Source organism: Mobula birostris, chromosome 6 (assembly GCF_030028105.1).
Source record: "Mobula birostris isolate sMobBir1 chromosome 6, sMobBir1.hap1, whole genome shotgun sequence".
NCBI classification, from domain to species: Eukaryota; Metazoa; Chordata; class Chondrichthyes; order Myliobatiformes; family Myliobatidae; genus Mobula; species Mobula birostris.
This window is the reverse complement of record NC_092375.1, coordinates 180986014-181013991: the sequence shown is the minus strand read 5'-3', so window position 1 is coordinate 181013991 and position 27978 is coordinate 180986014. Positions and strand designations below refer to the sequence as shown.

At 40.7% G+C, this 27978-nt stretch overlaps 1 protein-coding gene across 4 annotated transcripts in view; it reads right to left on the bottom strand.

The window, feature by feature from the left end:
* The window catches only part of LOC140199629 (sodium-driven chloride bicarbonate exchanger-like), a 248613-nt gene that overhangs the window by 54910 nt on the left and 165725 nt on the right, over positions 1-27978 (bottom strand). For all 4 annotated transcript variants that reach the window (XM_072262026.1, XM_072262027.1, XM_072262024.1 and 1 more), the window contains 4 exons: positions 18279-18366; positions 9289-9435; positions 5889-5989; positions 4152-4326 (listed from right to left, as the gene is read on the bottom strand). In XM_072262026.1, coding sequence (XP_072118127.1) covers positions 4152-4326; positions 5889-5989; positions 9289-9435; positions 18279-18366 — 511 coding nt within the window. The remainder of the gene's footprint in view (positions 1-4151; positions 4327-5888; positions 5990-9288; positions 9436-18278; positions 18367-27978) is intronic.

Genomic DNA, 27978 nt, shown 5'->3' with positions numbered 1-27978 from the left:
AAATGTCAACTGCTTTTGATAACCATAGATGCTACCTGACCTGCTGCGCTCCTCCACCATTTTTTGTGTGTTGCCGTGCATCTGCAGACTTTCTCGTGTTTATGGCTAATTATAGTTTTGATTACCATAAGAGATAAGAGCACAATTAGGCCATCTGGCCCATCAAGTCTGCTCCATCATTTCATCATGGCTGATCCATTTCCATTAATTTTTTTTTAGGTCAATAGTAATTTTATCACCACTGTACACAATTATTTGAGCAGCGATCCCTATGAAATTTACATGAAATATAAACTTCATATTGTATTATTTTTTCAGATGCTATTTTAGTCAGTGCTATGATGTAAGTACAGAGTTTAGTAAGTGATTATTGGAAATCTCCTGAGTGGGAAATTTCTACCGATGTACCCTGGAGAGCATTCTAACTGGTTGCATCTCCGTCTGGTTTTGGGGTGAGAGGCTACAGCACAGGATCGAAACAAGCTGCAGGAAGTTGTAAGCTCAGTCAGCTCCATCATGGGCACTGCACTCCCCAGCATCCAGGACGTTTGCATGGAGCGATGCCTCAAAAAGGCAGCATCCATCATTAAGGACCCCCATCACCTAGGACATGCCCTCTTCTCTTCTTCTCATTGCCACCATCAGGAAGGAGATACAGCAGCCTGAAATCACACACTAGTCCCCTCCTACATTTGCGCACTTAGTCCAGCGGTCGTGGAGCATACAGATCTTGGACCTCTAGAAAGTGTCCACGGCAGAGGTGATTGATAAGTATGCGGCCTAAGGTAGAAGGAGATGAGTTATACAGCTCTCGTTACATGCACATGCAAATCAACTCTTTGAGTGATTATGCAGAAAGTTTGAAGTTAATAACTCATCTCCTTCTACCTTAGGCCATGAACTTATCAATCACCCATGCTGTGGACACTTTCTGGAGGTCCAAGATCCGTATGCTCCACGACCGCTGGACTAAGTGCGTAAATGTAGGAGGGGACTATGTTGAAAAATAAATGTGCTAGGTTTTCTGAAATTGACTCCTTCTACCTTATCAATCTGTGTGTGTGTGTGTGTGTGTGTGTGTGTGTGTGTGTGTGTGTAGATCTTACTGTAATTTACTGTTTTTATTATTATGTATTACAAAGTACTGCTGCTGCAGAACAACAAATTTCATGACATATACTGGGTAGTTGGCAAATTTGCTGATAATATAAAGATATTTGGGAAAGCAAATTGTAAGGAGGATGCATAGTTCTGCAGATGGACAGAAAAAATAACAAATGAATGGGCAAGAATGTGGCAGATAAGAGTAAAATACTAGACGACGGAGTGACCTGTTGGGGCACCCTTTGACAGAAGGGTGGTGCAGTCTGATGTGACCAGAATGAACGTTAACTTTTCCTGAATGCTATTGGAATCGCTTTGCTTTGAAAATCGAAGAAGAAAACATCAGTTTATTAAAGAAGAACGACGCGTAGCAAAACAAATATAGCTCCTCCTCATTTAATGAAGGACACTTTTGATGGCATCATTGATCTGCCACCCTTGTGCCTCTCATTGTCATTCTGGAGAGGTGCAGCCCTTTCACGCGCCATCTCTTCACCTCTTCTGCTGTTTATTCTTTGTCTCCGATTTTGGAGACGTGCATTTCTCTGCTTCTTTGTCTCTTCCTCTTTGGAGACGTGCATTTCTCTGGTTCTTTGTCTGCTTCTTTGCTCCTGTGCCTGTTTTTGTCATTCTGGAGACATGCAGCCCTTTCATCCCCCGTCTCTTCATCTCTTCTGCTGTTTGTTCTTTGTCTCTGATCCTGGAGCGGTGCATTTCTCAGCTCCTTTGTCTCTTTGTCTCCTTCTTCTATGCCAGTTGTTGTCATTTTGGAGATGTGCATGCCTCTCCTCCTCTGTCTCTTCTTCTCTCATCTTTTTTTGTCCTGACTCTTTGATCCTGGAGTCGTGCATCCCTGGCCTCATCTGATTCTTGTTCTCTCCCTCTCCTTGCCACTTCCCGATGATGTTTGGCATCATCTCTTGACCATAATGTCCCCCTTCTCTTTCCAAGCGGCATAATTAGGCTGACCATTTTTTTTTTACCTTAATGCTGGATAGAAGATACGAAACAGTAACATCAAGGCTTCTAAGATGCTGATTATTCTTGATGATGTGGTTGGCGCTCTCTTAAATGGATGTGATATAGTCACCATTGTCCTTTGACTGCAGCAAAGGGTTTGATGGGTGCCTCGAAGTACATCATTACAATAAGATTTAATTATCTCTTATTGATGGATCTCAGTTTGATCTGTTCCAATCTCGCACATGCTGATGGTGATTAGCAGAATGTGACTGCTCGAAATAGAGCTGCCCTGCTCTTTTGCTCCAGTTGGTGTTGCTGGTGTGAGCATCGTGAGTTGCTTCTGAGGCTGGCCGTGCACATGCATCATGCTGTCACGTCACAGTTTCCATCAAGGCTGACATCAGGTCTCAGGTGAAAGCGGGGCTGTTGATTTTGGCGAGTGAGCAATTTTATACGAATATATAACCCTGAACTTTGCATGCATTCTGTAAGTTAGCGCATATTAGTGCCGCTGTAATGCACCATTTGTGCTATGTCACAAACAGACAAACAGAGCGTGAGAGTTTTAGTAGTGCAGAGATGGCGAAACGTAAGGTTGTCCACTTTGGTAGAAGGAATGAAAAAGCAGAATAGAGACAGACAAAATACTGCCAGTGAGATTGACATGATGCCCTTGTATGTGAAACGCAGAACATGAGTGCAGAAACACAAGTAATTAAGAGAGGAAAATGGAGATTTATCTTTGTTGCAGAAGAGACGGAGCAGAAAAGTATAAAAATCTTGCTGCAACTGTACAAGGTTTTACTACTACACTCCAAGAGTACTCAGTTTAGAAGGGTATGAGATGATGAATAAACTCTTCTTGGGCTTCCAGCAGGGTGCAGGTATCGATTATAACCAATGTTTCAATGGCAAACTCAGTCATCTTCATTAGGGATGATACCTGGGCATGTCTAGTCTGGTGGTATATATAGCCCCATAGTCTGTCCCTCCTGATTGGTTAGTCCTCATCCAATCAGGTTTCCTGTCTCCCACCTTGTTTACAATTGAATTCCAATTCTTACTTGGAGTGAGACCATCTTCATTAAAATTCTTTTTATAATTGATACCTGTACCCGGCTGGGAGCCCAAGAAGAATTTATTCATCATATTTGCTGGGAAAGCACTAGATTCTTTTGCAGTACAAGATGATATTATTTTTAAAAAAAACATAAGATCCTGAGAGGGCTTAACAGAATGTTTCTTGAAAAGATGTATCCCTTGTGGGAGATTCTAGAATTAGAGAACGTAGTTTCAGAATTAGAGGCCATCCATTTCAAATGGAGAAGAAAAGAAATTTCTTTTTTCAGAGGATCATGTCTCTTTGGAATTCTGCTCCCTGAGCACTGAGGAGGCTAAATCAACGAATACACTCAAGGTTGTGGAATTTTTAAATCTACAAGAACGGTTATAGCAAAAATCCAGGTAACAAGAGCCGAGGCTAGGAACTGTTCATTCATGATCTCACTGAGTGCCACAGCAGGCTCAAACAACAGATGGCCTAGCCCTATTCTTATTTCTTATGTTTTTACCATAAGAATGCTGTGGTAGAAAATACAAATTAATTATGTCAGTTTTATAATCAAGTGGGAAGACTATATAGCAGATAATGAGCATTGTATGAGTCAATTTTCAAGGCTTAGTAATTCAATTGATTATTAAAGCAAGAGAACTATTTGTGTATGAACGTGATACAAATATTGAATACCTTTCTGGCCTGGTTACAACTAGAAATAAATAATATGTAATTAAATAATTGCCTTCACCACAAGAACTACAGCAGTTCAAACAGAACATTCATATTTCTCAAGGGCAACCAGGGATAAGCATTAATTATTGGTCGTGCCAGCAATCTTATTTTCTAAAATTACTGTATGTTATTCTCACTGCTCACAGCTAATGCATCAACCATATTTACCTCAGTGAACCAAGTACAGAAAAGGATTTGCACATTAATAACAGAAATTAAAATGCGGTATAAGCAAGGCAGCAAAGGTAATTCACACCATACAAAATTAATTTTCTAGAAAAATCATCGAACTTACTATGGAACCTTCTGTAGCTTCTCCCAGCAGACCACCAAATGTAATGACAGGCGACATACAGGCACAGTACAAGAATAAGAAAGATGCCACACACTGCAAGTTTAAAGCGTCCCTAAAGTCACTCCAAAAAAATGGGATTTTTCTTTTGATGTCTTCACATAATCCACCAAATAGCCTGGTTTTGAAGGAATCAAAAGATATTTCAATATGTAAATGTAAAAATCAAAAAACATTCATCTGCTTAAGTACAAGCACTAAACCTATTCTCTGCAGAGAATTCTCCCCTGCTACAGATGTTGTACAGTTTTCAGTTGTATTCATCATGTAAAGACATATGCAGAGCAGTCCAGATGGGTGTGTGTGGCTGGAGTTCTGTCCACAAAAAGCTCTCTGCATTCTCTTGGCAGACAATTCTTCCTCTACCAAAAAATCAGGTAGCGGGTACTCGATTTTCCTGCCCATTTTTCATTATTCTGGGTTCTCTTTTAGTCCCAAATTTCATGTCAACCCTCAATGTAACTAATGAATCCTCTCTGGAGAAGGAAATTCTCAGTATTTGCATTCCACTGGAAGAAGGAATTCCTCATTTAGCCAATGGGATTAACCTTTCATTCTGAGCTATGTTCCCCAGTTTTAGATCTCTTACATCTTTTTTGTCAAGTATCTCAGAATATTTTATATTTCAATAAGGTCACTTCTTATTCTTCTGAACTCCAGAGAGCTCTATTCCAGTCTATCTCACCTCATCCTCAGAATGAATCTGCTGAACTAATATGAAACCCTTATCCAAAATCTGAAAAGCTCTGAAATTGTTTGAGCGCTGACATGACATCACAAGTGGAAAACTGCACAAGGTCCTGGGAAGGTTCCCAAGTGATGCACAGGTCTTTGTGCATCACAGGCAGTTCTGAGAAGGAACCTCACATATATATTGAACAGAAGTTAATAAAAAATATAAAAACACTGCATAAAGCAGAAACTAAAGATCTCAATCACGTATGGAACGAGCGGGGTCCTCAGTGTCAGAGTGAACATATTTGGCTTAATATTATGCTGATCATGGAACAGACAAAGCTCTGTCACTACAAACTGAAAACTGAAGGTCGTTGTGAATATTCAGCAGGCTGGATGTAAATTTTTTTTAAAAGCATGACACTTTATTTTTAAAGATTTGTGGTGATAAAGTGTCTGCTGATCACGAAGCAGCAGAGAAATTCATTGATGAGTTTGCCAAGATCATCGCTGATGAAAATATAACACGCTGAATGGCTACGTATGTGTGATGAACAAGTGAATCATGTAGTGATTATACCCCTCACCACCACACACACGCATATATATACATACATACACACACACACACACACACACACACACACACACACACACACACACACGTGATAATGAGCAAGGACATCAGATTCAGCTGTAGTATCTTATAGTTGATTAGTGTTCAGAATGGCGAACTGGCACAAATTGATATCAATGGGCAGGAGAATTTGCATAGTATGATATTGTATATATTGAATATTAGAAATGTCTTGTTATAACTGTGATTATATGTCCATAGATAATAACAGATTGGGAGTTCCTTTATTTTTCAATTTTTGTTTCAGATCCTTCCTAGAAATGTTTGTAAGGGGAATAATGTAGCAAAACAACCGTAATGTACACTCACACATATCAAACAGCAGAAGGAAATAAAACACAGTTAACATGAATCTTACTTTTACTAACCTTCCTGTTCTCTGCAACTCAGGACCTGTATGCTCCTCATGTGGGTCAGGATCTCCATGAGCTGTGGTTCCATTTGGTATTCCTGGAATTTTCCTTTTCTCCTGCCGAAAGAAATTTTTTAAATGTTTTGAAATTTGACATCTGAGAGTGGAAATGCGAACTAATTAAGATCAGATACAGATGCTAAAGGTGTATATGCTACAAACCTGGACAATGTTTACACAAAGATCAAAAACTGAATGTAGCAAGGTAACATCTGTCTGTTACTGATTTGCATTTGAAATTCACCAACATGATATTACAAACTAGATCCTTAAATCTGTCTTTCTGATTGTGATCAAGGTCATGGATGCATATTGAATTACAATCTATCACCAGCATCAACCCGCACTCAGAACGACAAAAGGAATTTTGAAAATAGACAAGGATTTCCTTTCTCCCTACTCCACCCCATAAACAACCTTTTAGCAATAAAGATGAGAATACCAGGGACAATTCATTGTTAAAGGAAGGCAATAATTTATTAACTGCCAAAGAAGTGCAGTAAACCATCTAAGTACTTTTTAAAACTGACTGCAACAAATAACATTTCAATCAAAGCAAATTCAAGTAGTATCTGAGAATTGTTGGATTGACATTGCCTTTTCATAATGTAATTATGGGCTAGATTCATACCCATCACTAGGTGTTGATATTGTTGCAGCTTAACAGAGAGCTTAAAATTTTCATTTGGTTAAATATGTTAATTTAATTGTCCCCATTTAAAAAAAAATCTGGATGTTGGATGTCTCCTGAAGAATGCATGGTGTTCAGCTCCACGAAACTTTTCAGGTAATAAGGTCACAGAGCACCACAGCACAGGAAGAGGCTGTTCAGTCCATCTATTTCTCTGTACTCTTTCCATCTGATCCTGTAGATGGTGACCAAAACTGCATGCAATACTCCAAATTTGTGCTCACCAATGTCTAACACAAATCCAACATAACATCTGAACTGCTGAACTCAATTCTCTGATTTGCGAAGGCCAACGAGACTACAGCTCTCTTTACAACCCTATCTAAAGGTTTGCCACATTCTAGGAATTATGGATCTGTATTCCAAAATTCCTTTGTTCCAGTGCACTCTTCGGTACTGTATCTTCAATAGGCAAATCCTACCCTGGTTTGTCCTTCCAAAGTAAAACACCTCCCATTTGTCTGCACTCATCTGCCATTTTTCGACCATTTTCTAGCTGGTCCAGACCCTGCTGCAAGCTTTGATAGCCTGTATCACAGCTTACCAATTTTTTAAGCATTGCATTGTACTGCTGCCACAAAACAACAAATTTCACAACGTACGTCAGAGATATTAGACCTGATTCTGATTCTGTTAACTGCACTCCCAATCTTGGCATCATATACAAATCCGCTGATCCAGTTTACCACATTATCAACCATACCATTGACATAGGTGACAAACAACAATGGACCCAGCACCGATCCCTGTGGCACAAAGCTAGTCACGGGCTTCCAACCAGAGAGGCAAAACCAATAAAATAATTCATGTAGGAAGTAACAGGACTTGGACAACACTCAGATTTGGATCTTTATTTGCCAGACAATGATCATCTATAAGAAACAATCAAATTAACAGCATTACCATTTCCGAATCACCCACCATTAATAATCAGGGCATCACATTGCGAACAAATCCAACAGCCCAGCCACATACCTATCAGAGCTACTGGAGCAGATCAAAGGGCAAGTATTATTAAGCAAATGATACATCTGCTGACTCCCCAACTTCCTTACACCATCTACAAGGTACATGTCTGCATCATGTTAAGATATTCCCTACCGAGTGCATCTTCATTCACTCATCATCTAGGCCAAATGCATCCATTTTCTGGACAGCTGTCCAACCTTTTAAATATTACTGTAACATCCCCAAGCGTAGTGCAGAATACTGAAGAGAGAAATGCAAGATGAATTTAAGGTATGGTGGTGTAGCAGTTGGCATGGCATGATCATAGCTCGGGGCGTCGGAGTTCAGAGTTCAATTCTGATATCATCTGTAAAGAGTCTGTACATCCACTGCATGGAATGCACCTGTTTTATCCGGGTTTTTCGTGCTCCTCCCACAGTCCGAAGATAGACAGGTTAGTAGGTTAACTGGTCATTTTAAACTGTCCCGTGATTAAGCTAGAGTTAAACTGGGGTCGCTGGGTGGTGCTGCTCAAAGGGCTAGAAGAGCCTATTCCAAACTGTATCTCAATAAATAAATAAAGTAGTAAAACAGTCCTGTAACTAGTTATTTTTAATGCACACAATGAATGATGTTAAGTATGTTGAATATATGAAATACAAGTGCAAATCAGAATCAGGTTTGACATCACCAGCATATGTTGTTACATTTGTTGTCATTGCCGCGGCAATACAATGCAGGCAGTGTTCATGGGTTCAATGTCCAGTCAGAAATCAGATGGTGGTGAGAAGAAGCTGTTCCTGAGTCACTGAGAGTGTGCCTTCACGCTCTGTATCTCCTTCCTGATGGCAGGTATGAGACCTGGGTGATGGGGATCCTTCATGATGGATACCACCTTCTTGAGGCATTGATCCTTGTAGATGTCCTGGATACTACGGAAACTTGTGACCATGATGGAGCTGACTAAGTTTACAACTCTCTGCAGCTTACTTCAACCCTGTGCAGTAGCAACCCCCATACCAGACGGGGATGCAGCCAGTTAGAACGCTCTCCACAGTATATCTGTAGAAATTTGCAAATGTCTTTGGTGACATGCCAAACCCCAAATGAAATATAGCCATTGTTCTGCCTTCTATGTAGCTGCATCGATTTGTTGGGTCCAGGATAGATCCTCAGAGATATTGACACCTTGGAATTCTGACCTCTCTATGAGGACTGGTGTGTGATCCCTCATGTTACCCTTTCTGAGGTCCACAAAGAGTCCATCAAGTTTTGTAGTTAACTGGATTAACACTAGAACTTAATTACTTAGAGGCATTCATTTCAGTTGCTATTTAGAATACCATTATAATTTAATGAAACCTGTATTCCCAAATCAATTACATTGATCTTGATATGTTTTTTAAAGTTATATTATGCTGTGACTAAATATAGTTGGTTCTGTAGTTTACAGTGAGCATTATCAATGCAAGTACATGGCATTGTTCAGTTCTTCACTCTTAAAAGCCACAAAACAACCTAACTTCCAAATCAGAGGTTCCCAACCTTTTTTATGCCATGGATCAAGAAAGGGGTCGGTCTGTTGACCCCAGGTTGGGAACCCCTGTAAATGAATCATCATATGGTTCTTAAATTTTGATGATTCAATTAACACCATTATTTTTCAACAAAAGTGCTGGGCGATAATGCAACAATCATAACATGTTAGTGTCCATACCTGGGAAGGTACGCTCTTTGGTGGTTCTATTCGGATGGATGGATCCCACTCTCCAGGTGGCAAAACAGTCACTTGATCAAGAAATTCATCCACACCAGCAACCAAGTCATTGCGGTCCTTTGCTTTATATGCAACATCATGAAATACCTAAAACATAAGCACATAGGTAACTGATTATGCAAAAGTTATTTTTATACCAACTAACTGCAATTCCATATTTGTATTCCTGTATGAAACTTCTGTTTAATTTATTAAGAGCATACTATTATAAATTTAAAGACAAAACTTAAGAATCATTTCGCAACTGCAAACAACACCAATGTTAGCATCTATTGTTTAGTGAAAAGAAGGTGCTGAAGGATTAGGTAAATATCACTATTCTGCTATATTTTTAACTTAAATCAACAGAGAGATTTATCCAAAAATATAATGCCCCTCATAAATAACTCTTTGCTATTGAAATGAATTTTGGATGCCTTAAAAATGAATTTTACATCTTTATCTTGATTCAATGAGGTAATGAAGATACCTCTTTTTAAGAGGCAGTTTTATTGAATGGAGACACGAGACTGCAAATGCTGAAGGAATAGCAGGCTGAGCATTGGTGCCTCTCAGGGCTCTGTGTTCAGCCACTCCTGTCTCACGACTGCACTGCCAGATTCAGCTCAAACCACATCATCAAGCAGCAGTGATGAGTCAGTATGCAGACAGGAAGTAGAGAGGGCTGTCCAACTGTGCAAGAACAATACCCTGTGTCTCAGCATGGACAAGATAAAAGAAATGATTGTGGACTTCAGGAAGGCAAAGGTCCGCCATTTTCAATTTCACATCAATGGCTCTGATGTGGAGAGAGTGACTAGCTCTAAGTTCCTTGGTGTGTACAAAATGGACACAACACATCTTCACTAGTCAAGAAGACACAGCAGCAGCTGCACCTTCTGGGGTGATTGAAGCATTCCAAGATTCTTACCACCACCCTCATAGCTTTCTACAGGAATACATCAAGAGTGTCCTGTCCGGCTGAATCACTGTATAGTACGGAGGCTGCAAGGCATCAGAGTACAAAACCCTACAAGGACAGTAAAACGCAAACACGAGGAATTCTGCAGATACTGGAAATTCAAGCAACACACATCAAAATTGCTACCTAGCCTGCTGCGTTCCCCGGCAACTTTGAAGGACAGTAAAAACTGCCGAGAGGATCACCAGGATCTCCCTCCCGACATTTGTAACATTTACTTGGAGTGTTGCAGACGAAAGGCCCGAAGCATTGTTGAGGATCACTAACAGCCATTCCACAATTCCTCTGACCCACTACCATCAGGAGGGACGTACAGAATCATCAGGACTAGGACCGCCAAACTGGGTAACTGCTTCTTATCTCAGGCTCTGAAACTAATGAATACCCTGGAACCACCAAGGTCAGATTACTGTTTATTGTTTACCCGCGCTGTGCGCTACACACATTTTGAATTATATTTGATTAATTTATTTATGGTAATATTTTGGTTTATGAGCTGTATGTGATTTATGTTTTGTGGGTGCACCGTGGTCTTGAGAAATTTTGTTTCCTTTGGTTGTATACAGTTCTATGTAAAAGTCTCAGGCACCCCAGATTTTTGATAAAAATTTACTGTCTTCTGCATTAGTGTGTTATTAAAAAAGAGCACATTTTAGATTTCCAAACATACATTTACCAAAAAAAATTAAATGTTACAGAGAAATTTTTGTATTTCATTAAAAAAAGTAACATAGACCACTTTTCAAATAAGAACTTGAATACTTGTAGGTATATAGCCCAATGCAAGATAAAACAAAGATAACAAACAGATCAGTAGCTTAATGAGTTGAATGAACTAAACTGATTAACTGAAACAGAAACAGATATAGAAGGAGTCAATCTGGGCAATGGACAACCAAACTAAAAGGTGAGGGTGTGGCAGATATGACAGTTTAACCGTCAAATCATCAATTCTTACACCATGGCAAGAGTGAGCATAGCAACGAGACAAAAGTGGTCATCCAGCATCAGCAAGGTCTCTCCTATGCAGAAATCCTGCAGCAAACAGGAGTTTCAAGATGTGCTGTCCAAGCTCTTCAGAAGAAGCAAAAAGAAATGGGCAAAGTTGAAGACCAGAAACACGGTGGCTGGCCACAGAAACTGAGTGGAGCAGATGAAAGACAATCAAACTGATGTTCCATCTAGATCAGAAGATGTACAGTACTGCTATCATCTCTGAGCTCACAGAAACAACTGAAACCTCAAGTACGCCCTTCTACAGTCCAAAGAAGTCTTTTCAGAGGTGGTCTTCATGGAAGAGTTGCTGCCAAAAAGCCATTTGTCCATAGTTGAGGCAAAACCAAGAGACTCCCCTACACACAAAAACACTAGGATGCTGAACAATGGTAGAAAGTGCTCTGGACCGATGAGTCAAAATTTAACATTTTTGGCTCGAACAGGAGGCAGTTCGTCTGTAGAAGAGCTGGAGAGCACTACATGGATAAGTGTCTGCAGCCAACAGTGAAGCACAGCAGAGGTTCCCTGCGGGCGTGCAGCTACATTTCTACGAATGGATATAGTCAGTATCAATGGAATCCTCAATGCTGAGAAGTACAAGCAAATTTTCATCCATCATAGGAGGCATCTGATCGATCCCATCTTCATTCTGCAATGGGACAATGACCCCAAACACACGGCTAAGGTCATAAAGATCTATCTTCAGCAAAAAGAACGAGGAGTTCTGAAACAGATGGTATGACCTCCACAGAGCTCTGATCTCAACATCATCAAGGCTGTCTGGGATTACCTGGAGAGACAGAAGCAAGTGAGACAGCCAGTCTGCAGAAGAAGTGTGGCAAGTTCTCCAAGATGCTTGGAACAACCTACCAGCCGATTTTCTGAACAAACAGCATGACAGAGTACCTGAGAGAATTAATGCAATTTTAAAAGCAAAGGGAGGTCACACAAAATATTATTTAGTTTAGCTTTTTTTTTTCTGTTTACTGACTGCATAGTAACATTTTTGATATTCAGAAACTCTTCATTTCATTATTTTTGAAAGCATCTTTACAGAGTTTTTTTTACATTGGCCTAAGACTTTTGCACAGTACTGTATATGTACAATCAGATGAAAGTAGACTTGAACTCGATCTGAAAGGTGGTATTATTTGCCAACATCTGTAGAAGGCTCTCAGGAGGACCTATGACAAATGTGGGGACAACAATAATTGCAGAATATGTAGTAGCAATTGATTGCTGAAAAAGTTGCTCATGACAGTATTTCAAAGCCACAGCTGCCTCCAGTGAGGCACCCACTTCAAAGAAATTGCCACCATTGAAAAAACAATCAGCAGGTACGGTGAAATGGAGTGAACAAAATTCAGATGAAGTTTTACAAATTACAGGCATGAATATTATATTATTGAAACAATTTCATATTTATGTCAGAGTTCAAAAGTAGACAAAAACAATAATGGTTTCCACATAAGGCAACATGGTTAGAGCTCGACCAATACACAAAAAAAAAGTGATTGCCACAGCAACAAATGAAAATGGAAGTTGGAAGTTATGGAGGAAGTTTAAATAGGTCAGGACTTTATTCCATTAAGCATAGAAGGTTGAGGGGAGATTTGATAGAGGTGTACAGAATTATGAGGGTATAAATAGGGTAGGGTTGGTTCCTTAAGGTTGTTATAGTCAGTGTGGTAACAGAGACAAGCTCCCATAGCCTATTAAATGCTCCTAATGGCATGCGTCTCAAATAGTCTTTGACAACCAAGTCCAGCTCCTAGCCTTCATGTGTGGCTTACCTACTTCAAAGGTTTCAGAGACACATTTAATGTCAGAGAAATGTATACAATATACATCCTGAAATGCTTTTTCTTCACAACCATCCACGAAAACAGAGGAGAACCCCCAAAGAATGAATGACAGTTAAATGTTAGAACCCCAAAGACCGCCCCCCCCAGCTCTCCTCCCTCCCGCACGCAAGCGGCAGCGAGCAACAATCACCCCTCCCCACACCGACCAGTAAAAGCATCGGCACCCACCAACGAGCACTCAAGCATGAGCAAAGCAACAGCAAAGACACAAACTTGCAATACCCCAAAGACTACTTGTTCACCCGGAATTCAACATACCACAGGCTCTCTTAGCTACCAAACGGCAGAACCATTTCTATAGGCAGAAGGAGCAAAGAGGGGTTACTCGCACCTTAAAACAAGTCGCTTCAGGCGGTTGGGGTCAGCCATGGTTGGCAACTCATCCAGGAGAAGGAAAACTCTGCTTCTTGTTGGAACTGAAAAAGGGAGGAGATAAAGTGAAGCAACACACATCAAAGTTGCTGGTGAACACAGCAGGCCAGGCAGCATCTCTAGGAAGAGATACAGTCGACGTTTCGGGCCGAGACCCTTCGTCCCCTTCCTAGAGGTGCTGCCTGGCCTGCTGCGTTCACCAGCAACTTTGATGTGTGTTGCTTGAATTTTCAGCATCTGCAGAATTCTTCGTGTTTGTGAGATAAAGTGAAGTTGGGATGATCCTAGGGAATATCTCTGTATCTTTTGTTTCATATCAGATTTCCATATCTAGAGTTTCTGTTTGCTTTTTTTTATTGTCACACTTAAAGGTTCTGTTTACTTGAAGATAGGGAGGCAGGGTACGGATGCGTCTCTACCAAAAGAAGTGTAAGGCACTCTTACCCTCCTGTGTTATTACATTGATACATAATAAGGAACATCAATTCCCAATGTGCAATGTGGGCAGTTCACCCGGAACAGGAACTGAAGATGGTGAAGGGGTCACACATGCTCTTGGCAGGCTGGAGGTCAAAGGTGAAATCTGGTTGAGCAGAAACCATTCTGTAAGTCTGTAAATAAAATAGTTCTAGCATTTGTACCCATGCAAGTTTGTCTTCATGGTGTCAGAAGTCAGTGTGAGGGCTAAATACAAACTCTAGCTGAATAATGCAAGTAATTAAGAAATAGATGCTAGACAAAATAGTTTGTGGAATCCCATATAATGTTTTTAAAGAAAGACTGCTCCATGAAAAAAGATTTAATGCTAGAAAAGGCTGTCAATATGTGTAGGGCAGCAGAGATCACACGAGCCCCAGCTGAGGAGCTGCACAGAGCAGAAACAACATTCCGTGCTGTGAAAATACAGGGGCAGAGCACTAGGTGTTTCCCAAAGCAACAGCATGGCAACAAGATGGGCTTAAACTGCAAATGCAGCAAAAGTGGAGGCAGGCTCATTCCAGAGATGTGTCCTGCTTATGGAAAGTCCTGGAATCATTGGGAGAAGAAGAATCATTTTGCAAGGTGCAACAAAGCTGGGACTACCAGAAGAAAAGTGCACACGGTTGCTGAGGAAATGGAGGAAGTCCTTGTAGGTTCTCTGCAGATTTCTGCTGCTTGTAAAACAGAATGGATTGTTCCAGTGGTTGTGAATGAGACAGTAGTTCCATTCAAGCTTGACACTGGAACCCAGATGAACCTGTTGTCTATGGATGATTATAAGACTCTCAGAGTAAAGAGCCAGATGTACTCAGTGATTTTAAAAGTTTACTCCTGAAGCCTTAGCTCAGGGTAGATAAAGCCACTATGGAGGTTTGAGATCAGCATTTTCCTCCTCTTAGGTGAGCTGTCAATCATGGCTGTTGAGCCCCATCTGCCCAAAGCAACTGGTTTTAAGGCACCAGTAACTCACGTTTGCCCCTTCTCCTGTCAGTAGAAAGATTTCCGCTTGGCTTAGTAGATAAGCCACATCTGAAGACCAGGAGCTGGGCTTGGTTGTCAGAGGCTATTTGAGACACAAGTCATTGAGAGCCGTATAGCCAGATTTGGGAACAGCTTCTTTCCAACTGTGATAAGACTGCTGGACGGATCCTGACCCGAATCTGGGCCGTACCCTCCAAAAATCCGGACCTACCTCTTGGTTTTTTTGCACTACCTTACTTTCCCTTTTCTATTTTCTCTATTTATGATTTATAATTTAAATTTTTAATATTTACTATGGATTTGTACTCCAGGGAGCGCGAAGCGCAGAATCAAATATCGCTGTGATGATTGTACATTCTAGTATCAACTGTTTGGCGACAATAAAGTATAAAGTATAATAGATAATGGGAGCTCATGCCCTCTACCTCCCCCGGCTATGACAAGCTTAGGGAACTATAGATCAGGGGTTCCCAACCTGGAGTCCAGAGTCTCCTCACATAATGGTAAGGCTCCACGGCATAACAAGGTTGGGAACCCCTGCTATAGATCATCTCAATGTCATTAAATGGCAAAGGTAAGGTTTGCAGAAAACAGCAGATGCGAAAAGTAACTAGCGAAGATGGACAACAATTACATAGAAATATAGACAGACGGAAGAAAAACTTGGGCAAATGATGATGGTAAAGTTGGTCTGAAGGATTGCGTTGCTCAGCCTTTTGGAGGAGACAGCACAATTTTCCAAAAAGGGTTGCTGAGCAACAAAATCTGCCGCTGTCTTTAAGGAGCTTGTACATTCCCCCCGTGACCGCATGGGCTTCCTCCAGGTGCTCCAGTTTCAGCCCACAGTCCAAAGGCGAACCAGTTGGTAGGTTAATCGGTCATTGTAACTTGTCCTGTGATCAGGCTAGGATTAAATCGGGGGTTGCTGGGCAGTGTGGCTCAAAGGCCTATTCTGCGTTGCATCTCAATAATTATTTTTTAAAATCAAGACAGACAGGATTTATTTTAATTTCTTATGGCAAAGGAATGAAGAGTTAAATCTTAATGCACAAAGTAAAAAAAAAACTACAGTTATTGGAGATTTAAAATAAAAAGATAAAATGTTAGAAACATTCAGCCAGTCAGGCAGTATCTGTGGAAAAAGCAGAATTAACACTTCAGGTCAAAGACTGTCAGAACTGAGAAAAACAGGAAAGTTAGGTTTTATATTGAATTGCACCATCACAGCCTGGCATGTAAACACCAATGCCTTTGAACGGAAAATCCTACAAAAAGTAATGGATTTGGCCCATTACATCACAGGTAACGCCCTCCCAACCACTGAGCACATCTACATGAAGTACCGTCACAACAAAGCAGCAGCCATCATCAGAGATCCTCACCAGCCAGGCCATGCTCCTTTCTCGCTGCTGAAGGTACTGTACAAGTGCCTCATGACTTGCACAACCAGCTACTAACCCTTGACCATAAGGTTCTTGAATAAAAAGGGATAACTGCACTCAACTTCACTTGTCCCAACATTGAAATGTTCCCACAACCAATGACCTCACTTTCAAGGACTCATGTTCTCGTAATTTATTGCTATTGATTTATATTTGCAAATGCACAGTTTGCACCCTGGTGTGTTGATCCTATTATAGTTACTATTCTATAGGTTTACTAGTATGTCCACAAGAAGATGAATCTCAGGTTTGTATATGGTGACATGTATGTACTTTGATAATAAACTTTAATCTACAGAGAAGATGCGGGGAGGAGTGACAGGTTGAAGCTAATTGCACTATGGGGACAAGTTGAGGAGGTCAAGTTAGTGGGTTAGTGGGGGCTATTGGAGAGAAAGAACACTTTAAAAACCTGAAATGAGGTCAATTAAAAGTAAGAACAGACATCAGAAGTTGTGAAATGCAGGGCTGTGGAACGTACTCAGGTCAAGCTATGAAACAAGAGGATGACTTGGAGCATAAATGGACAGATCTGATGCAGTGCATTGTATGAAGTTGTAGTGTCTGATATTGTTAGAAGGCTGCAACTTACTCATCAGTAGATGAGGTGCTGTTTGATAAGTTTCCATGTGGGCTTTGTTATAATAACATAAGAAGCCACAGACTGATTAGTCAGTGCGGGAGTGGGATGGAGAATTAAAATGGCAGACAGCAGGGAGCTCTGAGCTGACCCTGCCACCTGAACACAGGTACTCCTCAGAGTCATACGTTTGTATAGCACAGAAACAGGCCATTCAGACCACTGCATCTATGCTAACAAACATACCTATCTAACATTCACCTACTATTTGACCATAAGATCATAAAATATAGGAGCAGAATTAGGCCATTTAGCCCATTGAGTCTGCTCCACCTCTCAGCTCCAATCTCCTGCTTTCATCCCTTCATGTCCTGACTAAAGGATCTATCAACCTCTACCTTAAATATATCCAATGACTTGGCCTCCACAGCTACCTGCAGGAACGAATTCCACATATTCACCGCTCTCTAGCTCAAGAAATTCCTCTTTATCTCCACTCTAAATGGACATCGCTCTATTCTGAGGCTGCGTCCTCTGGTCTGAGTCTCCCCCCTCCTCTCCAAATCTACTATATAGAGGGCTTTCAACATCTGATATTTTTCAATGAGATGCTCCCTCATTCTTCTGAATTCCAGTGAGTAAAGGCCCAGAGCCATCAAACACTCCTTATATGATAAGCCTTTCAATTGCAAAATCATTTTCATGAACCTCCTTCGAATTCTCTCCAATGTAAGCACATCCTTTCTTCCTTTCACTAGTCGGCATTAATTCCATGCCCCTCTGTGCCCTACTAAGATACCTCTAAATGCTGCCATATAATCCAGAATTGGTTCTTCCACATTGTGTACTATAATTGCAATATGGAAGAAATGCAAAGGAAGTACATTTATTTGGGAACACTGACCGGGTCTCCGGATTGTGTGTAAAAGAACAAGTGTCACATCTCATATGCCTTGTTATAGCACTTTCTCATGCAACAACTAATGTTCTAATTTGATAAATTTTCTTAAAAGTGCTAATTACTCAGAACAAGAGATATAACAAGTGCACATACTCACTGTATGAAGATACACAGCCTCATTCAAGTTCTAGCAAAGCTGAAAATTTATTCTATTCACTTTTCAGCCAATATTATTAAACTATATATATTTTATGTATTAAAGATTAGACTATAATCACATCAGCAAGATTTCAATGATCGACGAAAACGTACAACAGATATTGTAAGGACACAAAATTAGTTCAGCACTTGCCTCATCACTCATCAGTGTTGCTATCGACCTGCCAATCTCATGATATTGAGGACCCTTTCCAAGAGGACCCAAGAGAATAAACAAGAATCTATGGGAGAAAGAAACAGTGATGTGAGTAAAGTAATCAACATTGAAAATAAAAAAAAATCTGGCAGCTATTAATCTCTTTTTACACTGATCAGTTCCACTGGAAACATTATTTGTTGATCAACACACACAAAATGCTGGAGGTACTCAACAAGTCAGGCAGCATCTATGGAGGGGAATAAACAGTCGACGTGTCGAGCTGAGACCCTTCACCAAGATTGGGAAGGGAGGAGGCTGGCTGTTTATTCCCTCCTATAGAAGCTGCCTGACTTGCTGAGTTCCTCCAGCATTTTGTGCTTTTTCCAGCATCTGCAGACTGGCTTGTGGTTATTATTTGTTGATCATTTATTTTCTAACAGCATTATTTGAGAACCATAATCATAAACAGTACTAACAGAATAATTTATGCTAGGTACATACTAAATCCTTTGCTTTTATTGAATGATACTATAATCAAGTTACCAAGTCATTGCCAGATGCTTACACACTCGATTATAAAGTCATCTGAAATTTACTGTCTGGATACTATAATGTTTGTAATGTACATTATTTAAATGGTTATTTTATTTATCTTTAATTAATGAATTAAACAGTCCATTGGTGCTGCAGGGAAATCTGACAACAAAACACCGTGAAGAATATAATACTATCTTCCTATACTTTCACACTTTTGTTAGTAATGCCACAAGATTACCGTGCTGATACAAGGAATATAGCCTGAGACATCCATGCTGGTAATGGGCCATTGATTACACAAATCTCCTTCCACATGTTACCTTCACATCCTCCCTATTTCCTTTACATGCGTGAACTTATCTGACTGTACTTCATCCATCCTTTTCAACTCAGTTATTTCAAGCACTAACATGTCCCGATCTCCATCATTCTCCCAGTAAAATTTGCTAACAGTAAACGTATGTTTGTGAGACTTTCAGATTACAACACACAAGTGAAAACATCCACTGTCTGCCCAATCAATCCACTTAATGGTTTGTCTTCCTTGTCCAAGTAGACTGATTGTTCAATCTTCCCTAATGGGAACCAACCATTTTCCGCATCTTGCCTTGTCCTTTGGTAGCGTTTTATGATACTGAAACTAGATCTCTCAAGTATGAACTGTATTTCCACAAATACAGCACCATGTTAACTTTACAACATCAGCAATCACTGATGAGGGTTCAGTTCCCAACGCTGTCTGTGAGCAGTTTGTATGTTCTCCTCGTGACCTCCAGGCACGTCAGTTTCCAAAAGGGTTAGGGTTAGTGAGTTACGGGAATGCCACGTTGGCGCTGGAAGTGTGGCGGCTTTTGCTGACTGTCCCAGCGCATTCCTCAGTCTAGGCTGGTCATTGATGCAAAACAACTCATTGCACTGTATGCTTCGATATTTTGATGGACATGTGACAAATAAAACTAATCTGATCTTCTCTATTTAATACAACCTACTTAATAAAACTACAGTCACTCTTTAATATTTAAAAAATATATAATTAACTGAACACACCGTTTCCATGAAATATGTGTAAACAAAGCTAATTTATCAAACTGTTTCACAGTTTTGCTTAATGAATGTACACTACTCTTCTGCAATTCATTAACTACAAACTACGGGAGTTCAAATCCAGATGGTTAATTCTATAATCCTTTGCTCCCAGCATAGCATTGCAATTGAGAAGTGGGTCAGAGAATGAACAGAACACAATATTGTGTTTTCACATTGACCTGCTCTGTCTGTTCAGGCTGCTGAATTCATGGTCGTACAAATTACCCATTTAGAAAATGAGCGCTTCCAGGAAAATAAGTAAGTTTTCAAATTATCCCATGTAATATTCAGATTTATCAACACCCTGTTAATAGTGGCATAAATTCTGCACTAGATGTAATAACAAAGATTTCAGAAGTCATCGATATTCAAGAGTAAATTGGACAGCAAACTCCAGCAAACATATATACAGTATCAGAATCAGGTTTAATCACAGGCATATTGTAATTTATTGTTTTTGCAGCAGCAGATCAATGTAATACATAATAATAGATATATATCAATATCTCTATACATAATTAGATATTATATATGTATATATAAAAATAGCTAAATTAACTAAGTAGTGCAAAAATAAGAATAGAAAAGTAGTGAGGTAGTGTTCATGGGTTCAATATCTATTCAGAAATCTGAGGGCCGAGGGGAAGAAGCTGTTCCTGAGTCGTTGAGTGTGTGTGCTTCAGGGTTCTGTACCTCCTTCCTGTACCGTCCATATACAATTGCAAAGTTCTCCTCTGCTTTATCTTGTTCCTACATCCAAATCTTGCACTGTATTTCTCTAAATAACACCGTATTCTAAAGTGAAGGTGTAAAGATAGACAATTTGCACAAGAGACTTAGTAATTATTGCAAAAATTGTAGCCCCTCATCTTAATGGTAGTCTCATTGCTTCCGATTTTAATTATCGTTAGTTTTTTTAAAAACTGATAAATTGAAATAAAAGTTGAAATAAAGAGTTTTCCTTTAAGTCTCCTTCGTCTCTTTCAGTCACAAATTTATTCCCCTCTTTTTATTTTTAGATTTATAAAATCTACTTTTAGATTGAATAAAATATTCCAAATGATAGGTACTTATTCAGAACCTGTGAACCTCAGATACATAGTTGCTTGTCTCGTTGACATTGGTTCCAAGTTGCTGTTAAAATGACTCTTGTTTTATACGTATATCTACAGTGCTGTGTAAAAGTCAGGCACACACACACACACACATACATACATATATATGTAGCTAGGGTGCCTATGACTTTAACACAGTACTGTTTTTGTCAATGTGGAGTGGAGAGCGAGGTTGTAAATCTGGCAGGTGCAAAGGACGTTGGTAATGATGAGGGTGGGGTGCGCGGGAAGGGTGTGGGACAGGTGGCTGAGAAGGAGCGCCAGGGTGGAGGGGTGAGTGATGATGCATGTGCAGACACACCTAGCCCTGATACACCAGGCAAGGTCATTTGATTTCAAAGAATTGGTTTACTGATCATTGCAGAACGTCTCTCTGGTGCTTCCTGCTCCCTCCCCTCTCCCTTCCCCTTTTCCCAACCATATTCCCCTCTCCCTGTCCCGTTCTCACTCTCAGTCCACAATGGAGACCTGTATCAGATTCAGGTTTATCATCACTCACATATGTCATGATATGTGTTCTTTTTTCATGGCAGCAGTACAGTGCAATACATAAAATGACTACAGTACTGTGCAAAAATCTTAGGCACCCTGGCTATATATATGCACCTCTGACTTTTGCACAATACTGTATTTATTAGAGTATTCAGCGTAAGTCTCTAAATTTAATATGTACCTGCCCTCAGAGTTTAACATCCAATGCTAATTGATCAACTCTGCCTCAAGAAGGCATAGCCTATCAAAGATCCTCATCATCAGGGCCAAGCCATATTCTCACAACTACCATCAGACAGATCCTGAAGTCCCACACCACCAGGTTCAAGAATGGTTACTTCCCTTCAGCCAAGTTGCACAACCCAAACCACCAGCTTAGAATAGCAACTCTGTGATTGCTATGCATTACAATGGACTTCTTTTATTGTTCTAATTATGTTCTTTCTTGGATAGTTTTGGATAATTTGTTCAATCAGCAACATGTGTCGGTGATATTAATTTATGTTTCTCTTTTGAATGATATCTTACTAATGCTATGTGCAGGTGATGCTGCTGCAGAGAAGCTTATTATAGCACCTGACTATTCATCTTCCTGTGTATATATAACAATAACTTGTCTTCTATCATCGTGTCTACAGAAACTTAATTTGAGATTCAAGACTATTCCTGTACACTTCAAATTAATTTTATTATCAAAGTACGTATATGTCACCATATACAATATTCATCTTTCTTCAGGCATAAACAGTAATCTAAGAAACACAATAGAATCAATGAATGACTGCATCCCACAGGGCGGACAAACAACCAATGTGCAAAAAACAAACTACGCAAATACAAAAAAATAACAAATAAATAAGCAAAAAATATCAAGAACATGAAATGAAGAGTCCTCAGAAGTGAATCCATAAGTTGTGAGAACAACACAGTGATGGGGCAAGTGAAAATGAGTGAAGTTATCCCCACTAGTTCAAGAGCCTGATGGTTGAGGGGTAACAACTGTTCCTGAACCTGGTGGTGAGAGCCCTGAGGCTCCTGTGCCTTCTTCCTGATGGCAGCAGCAAGAAGAGAGCATGTCCTGGGTGGTGGGGGTCACTGGTGGTGGATGCTGCTTTTGATGTGCTCAATGGTGGGAGGGCTTTACTCGTGATGGACTGGTTCGTATCCACTACTTCTTGTAGAATCTTCTGTTCAAGGGCATTGGAGTTTCCATACCAGGCTGTGATACAACCAGTCAATATACTGTCCAGCACATATCTAGGGAAGTTTGTCAAAGTTTTAGATGTCCTGCTGAATCTTCGCAAGCTTCGAAGGAAATAGAAGCACTGCTGTGCTTTCTTCGCAATTGCACTTGTGTACTAAATCCAGGAAATAATAACAACAAGGAATTTAAAGCTGCAGACCCTCTCTTTCTCTGATCCATGGATGAGGATTGGTTCATGTGCTTCTGATTTCCTCCTCCTGAAGTCAATAATTCAGCTCCCTGGTCTTGCAGACATTGACAGAGAGGACGTGTGAAGGAGAATGAAATAATTGTCACTCTGGATCCAATGCAGCATAAAAATACACAAACGATAAAGACCATAAAAATAGTTTTTAAAAACCACTAGAAATAGAAATGCGTAACATAGCTTACATACATAGATTGACCGTAGGTCCATATAGTGATGCGAGACTGTACATAAGGTGACTGACAGGAAATAATAAAGTAGTGGTGGAGTTAGTTGGTGGAGGTGTTGATCAGCCTTACTGCTTGGGAAAAGGAACTATTTTTGAGTCTGGTGGTCCTGGCACAAATGCTACATATCCTCCTCCCACTGGTTCAAGACCCTGATGGTTGAGGGGTAATAACGGTTCCTGAATGTGGTGTGTGAGCCCTGAGGTTCCTGTGCCTTCCTCCTGATGGTGGATGCTGCTTTCCTGTGATTGCATTCCATATAGATGTGCTACACGGAGGGGGACAAACAGTCCATGAACAGGGTGGCTAGGATCCTTCGTGATGTTGCTGGCCCTTTTCCGGCACCATTCCGTATATGTTCTTGATGGCAGGTAGGCTGGTGCTGGTGATGTGTTGGGCAGTTTAGACTACCTTTCGTAGAGACCTCCTGTCTGCAACAGTTTCCATACCAAGCAATGATACAGCGTGTCAGGAAGCTCTCTACTGCACACGCGTATTGATGTGCATGGTCCAGGTCTCTTCAGCCTTCTCAGAAAGTAGAGGCATTGATGAGCTTTCTGGACTGTGTAGGATGTGTCCTGGGACTAGGAGAGGTTGTGTGTGACGTGTACTCCCAAGAGTTTGAAACACCTTGTCGATCCACTGCTGTATCACCGATGTAAATGGAAGTGTGAGTAGTACAAGTTCTCCTGAAGAACATAACCACCTCCTTTGTCATGGTGATATTAAGGTAATGGCTATTTGCCTGGCACCAGACTTCAAGCTCTTCCACCTCCTCTCTGGAGGCCATCGCATCATAGTTGGTGACAAGCCCCACCACCGTCATGTCATCAGCAAAGTTGACGACGTGATTGTTCGAACATTTGACCATGTGGTCATGTGAAACCAGGAGCAGGGTGTACAGCAATTGGCTGAGCACACAGCACTGGGGGAGGGGGGGGCACCTGTGTTGAGAATATCAATGTTTCAATATAAATAATTTCCTTAATGTCCAACTGAAGACGAAACAATCATTAAACTAGCTTTTCTTTGATCAGCATCAGGTATTTCATAAATACAAAACACAACTGCACTTCTAAAATTTTCTTTAAATCATACTACTTAAATTCATGCTAAAAACAGCAAGAAAAAAAGCTCAGTGCTGTAACAAATAGAAAAATTAATATGGTAAAGTAAATCACAAACTGGAGAAAGTTTGCAGATGCTGGAAATCCAAAGCAACACACACAAAATGCTGGAAGAACTCAGCAGGACAGGCAGCATCATATGAGAAGAGTAAACGGTCGATGTTTCGGTCTGAGACCCTTCTTCAGGTCTGCTTCTGGACCCTTTGTCCTGAGGAAGGGTCTCAGCCAAAAACGTCAGCTGCTTACTCTTCTCCATAGACGCTGCCTGAGCTACTGAGTTCCTCCAGCATTTTGTGTGTGTTGAATTTGCTGCACCGTTACAGGGTGGCATGTATGATGTTGTAGGCATTACTGAATCATGGCTGAAAGGTGATTATAGCTGGGAGCTTAATGTCCAAGGATACACATTGTATCGGCAGGACAGGCAGAAAGGCAGAGGGGGTAAAAAAACAAAATTAAATCATTAGAAAGAGGTGGCATAGGGTCAGAAGGTGTTGAACCATTGTAGATAGAGCTAAGGAACTGCAAGGGTAAAAAGATCCTGATGGGAGTTATATACAGACCCCCAAACAGTAGAAGAATGTGGTCCACAAATTACAATGGGAGATATAAAATGTATGCCAAAGGGGTAACGTTACAATAGTGATGGGGGATTTCAATATACAGGTAGATTGGGAAAATCATGTTGGTGCTGGATTCCAAGAGGGGAAATTTCTAGAGTGCCTACAAGATGGCTTTTTAGAGTAGCTCGTGGTTGAGTCCAATAGGGGATCAGCTATTCTGGATTGGGTATTGTGCAATGAACCAGAATTAAATTGAGAGCTTAAGGTAAACGAACCACTAGGGGAAAGTGATCATAATATGATCAAAATCACACAGAAGTTTGGGAAGGAGAGGCTAAGTCAGATGTAACAGTATTACAAAGGAGTAAAAGGAATTACAGAGGCATAAGAGAAGAGTTGGCTGGAACTGATTGGAAAAGAACACTGGAAGGGACGACGGCAGAGCAGCAAATGCTGGAATTTCTGGAAGCAATTCGGATGGGACAGGATATCTACATCTCAAAGAGGAAGAAGTATTCTAAAGGCAAAATGACACAGCAATGGCTAACAAGGGAAGTCAAAACCAACATAAAAGTTTTTATATTGGCTTTGACTTCCCTTGATAGCCATGGTTCTTCAGAAACAAGTGTAAAAGAGAGGCGAGAGTGGATATTGAACCACTAGAAAATGATGCTGGAGAGGTAGTAACAGCGGAACAATGAAGTGGCAGGCAAATTGAATAAGTGTATTGCACCTGTCTTCACTGTGGAAGACACTAGCAGTATGGTGGAAGTTCCTGGTAACAGAGGTCCTAATGATCTTTCAAGAATCACTGGGTTCTGGAATGCCTCTAGAAGACTGGAAAAATGCAAATGTCACTCCACTCTTCAAGAAGGGAGAGAGGCAAAAGAAAGGAAATTATGGACCAGTTAGTCTGATCTCATTGGTTGGGAAGATGTTGGAGTCAATTGTTAAGTATGTGGTTTGGGGGTACTTGGAGGCACAAAATAAAATAGGCTGCAGTCAGCATGGTTTCCTCAAGGAAAAATCTTTGAAGAAATAACAAGCAAAATAAACAAAGGAGAATTGGTTGATATTGTGTAACTGGATTTTCCGAAGGCCTTTAACAAGGTGCCACACGTGAGGCTGCTTAACAAGAATGAGCCCATGGTATTGCAGGAAAGATTATGGCATGGATAAAGCAGCGGCTCGCACAACATGCTGGAAGAACTCAGCAGGTCAGGCAGCATCCGTGGAAACGAACAGTCAACGTTTCAAGCCGAGACACTTCTTCAGGACTAACGTCTCAGCCTGAAACGTTGACTGTTGGTTTCCATGGATGCTGCCGACCTGCTGAGTTCCTCCAGCGTGTTGTGCGTGTCACTTTGATCCCAGCATCTGCAGAAGATTTTGTGTTTATAAAGCAGCGGCCGGTTGGCAGGAGGCGAGGAGTGGGAATAAAGGGAGCCTTTTCTGGTTGGCTGTTGGTGCTTCACAGGGGTCTGTTGGGACCGATTATTTTTAAGCTATATGTCCATGATACGGATGATGGGGTTGATGACTTTGTTGCAAAATTTGCAGATAATAAAATAGATGGAGGGGCAGGCATTTTTGACAGATTAGGTGAATGGACAAAGAAGTGGAAGATGGAATACAGTGTTGGAAGTGTATGGTCATGCTCCTTGGTAGAAGAAATGAAAGGGTTGACTATTTTCTAAATCAAAAGAAAATACAAAAATCTGAGGCACAAAGGGACTTGGGAGTCCTTATGCAGGAGACTCTAAAGGTTAATTTACAATGCCCCACCTCCCCCTTGTACCCTATCTGAAATTTATTTATATTCACACATTCTTTCTCTCTCTCTCCTTTTTCTCCTTCTGTCCCTCTGACTATACCCCTTGCCCATCCTTTGGGTTTCCCCCCTCCCCTTTTCTTTCTCCCTAGGCCTCCTGTCCCATGATCCTCTCATATCCCTTTTGTCAATCACCTGTCCAGCTCTTGGCTCCATCCCTCCCCCTCCTGTCTTCTCCTATCATTTTGGATCTCCCTTCCCCCTCCCACTTTCAAATCTCTTACTAGCTCTTCCTTCAGTTAGCCCTGACGAAAGGTCTCGACCTGAAACGTCGACTGTACCTCTTCCTAGAGATGCTGCCTGGCCTGCTGCGTTCACCAGCAACCTTGATGTGTGTAGGTTAATGTACAAGTTGAGTCTGTGGTGAGGAAGGCAAATGTAATGTTAGCATTTATTTCAAGAGGACTAGAACATGCAAGGATGTAGTGTTGAGACTTTGTAAAGCACTGGTGAGGCCTCACTTGGAGTATTGTGAGCAGTTTTGGGTCCCATATCCTAGAAAAATTGTGCTGAAACTGGAGTGTGTTCCAGTGAGTTTCAGGAAGATGATTCCAGGACTGAACGGTTTGTCATATGAAGAGCACTTAATGGCTCTGGGTCTGTAGAATGAGGGGTGACCTAATAGAAACCTATCGAATGGTGAAAGGCATTTACAGAGTGGATGTGGAGAGGATGTTTCCTATGGTGGGAGGGTCTAAGACCACGGGACACAGCCTCAGAACAGAGGGGTGTCCCTTTAGAATTTTGTTGAGAAGAAAGTTCTTGAGCGAGTGAGTGGTGCATCCGTGGAATTTGTTGCCACAGACAGCTGTGGAGTACAAGTCTTTATGCATATTTAAGGAAGAGGTTGATTATTGATTAGTCATGGCATATGGGGGGGCGGGGGCAGGAGACTGGAGTTGAGAGGGAAAGTGGATCAGCCAGGATGAAATGGCAGAGCAGACTCGATGGGCCAAATGGCCTAATTCTCCTATCTCTTATGGAATATAGGAAAGTATTGTTTGTCCTGTTTCTCAGAAATTTTCTCATAATTAAACCTATCACACATTTTGGTGAGGTGTCATAAGGATGGTGCTAAAGGAAATACTACATTTCTCTCGCTCAATTTGATTTTGGAAATAAATATATTTATGATGTATTTTTGTTTATTATGCAATGAATGGCAACTTTGTATATTTAAGGTTTACAAACTATTCAGATATCACTAACTATGTAATTGATCAAAAACTAAGTCAAAAATTTGAGGTGATTTGCAGAATTAAATA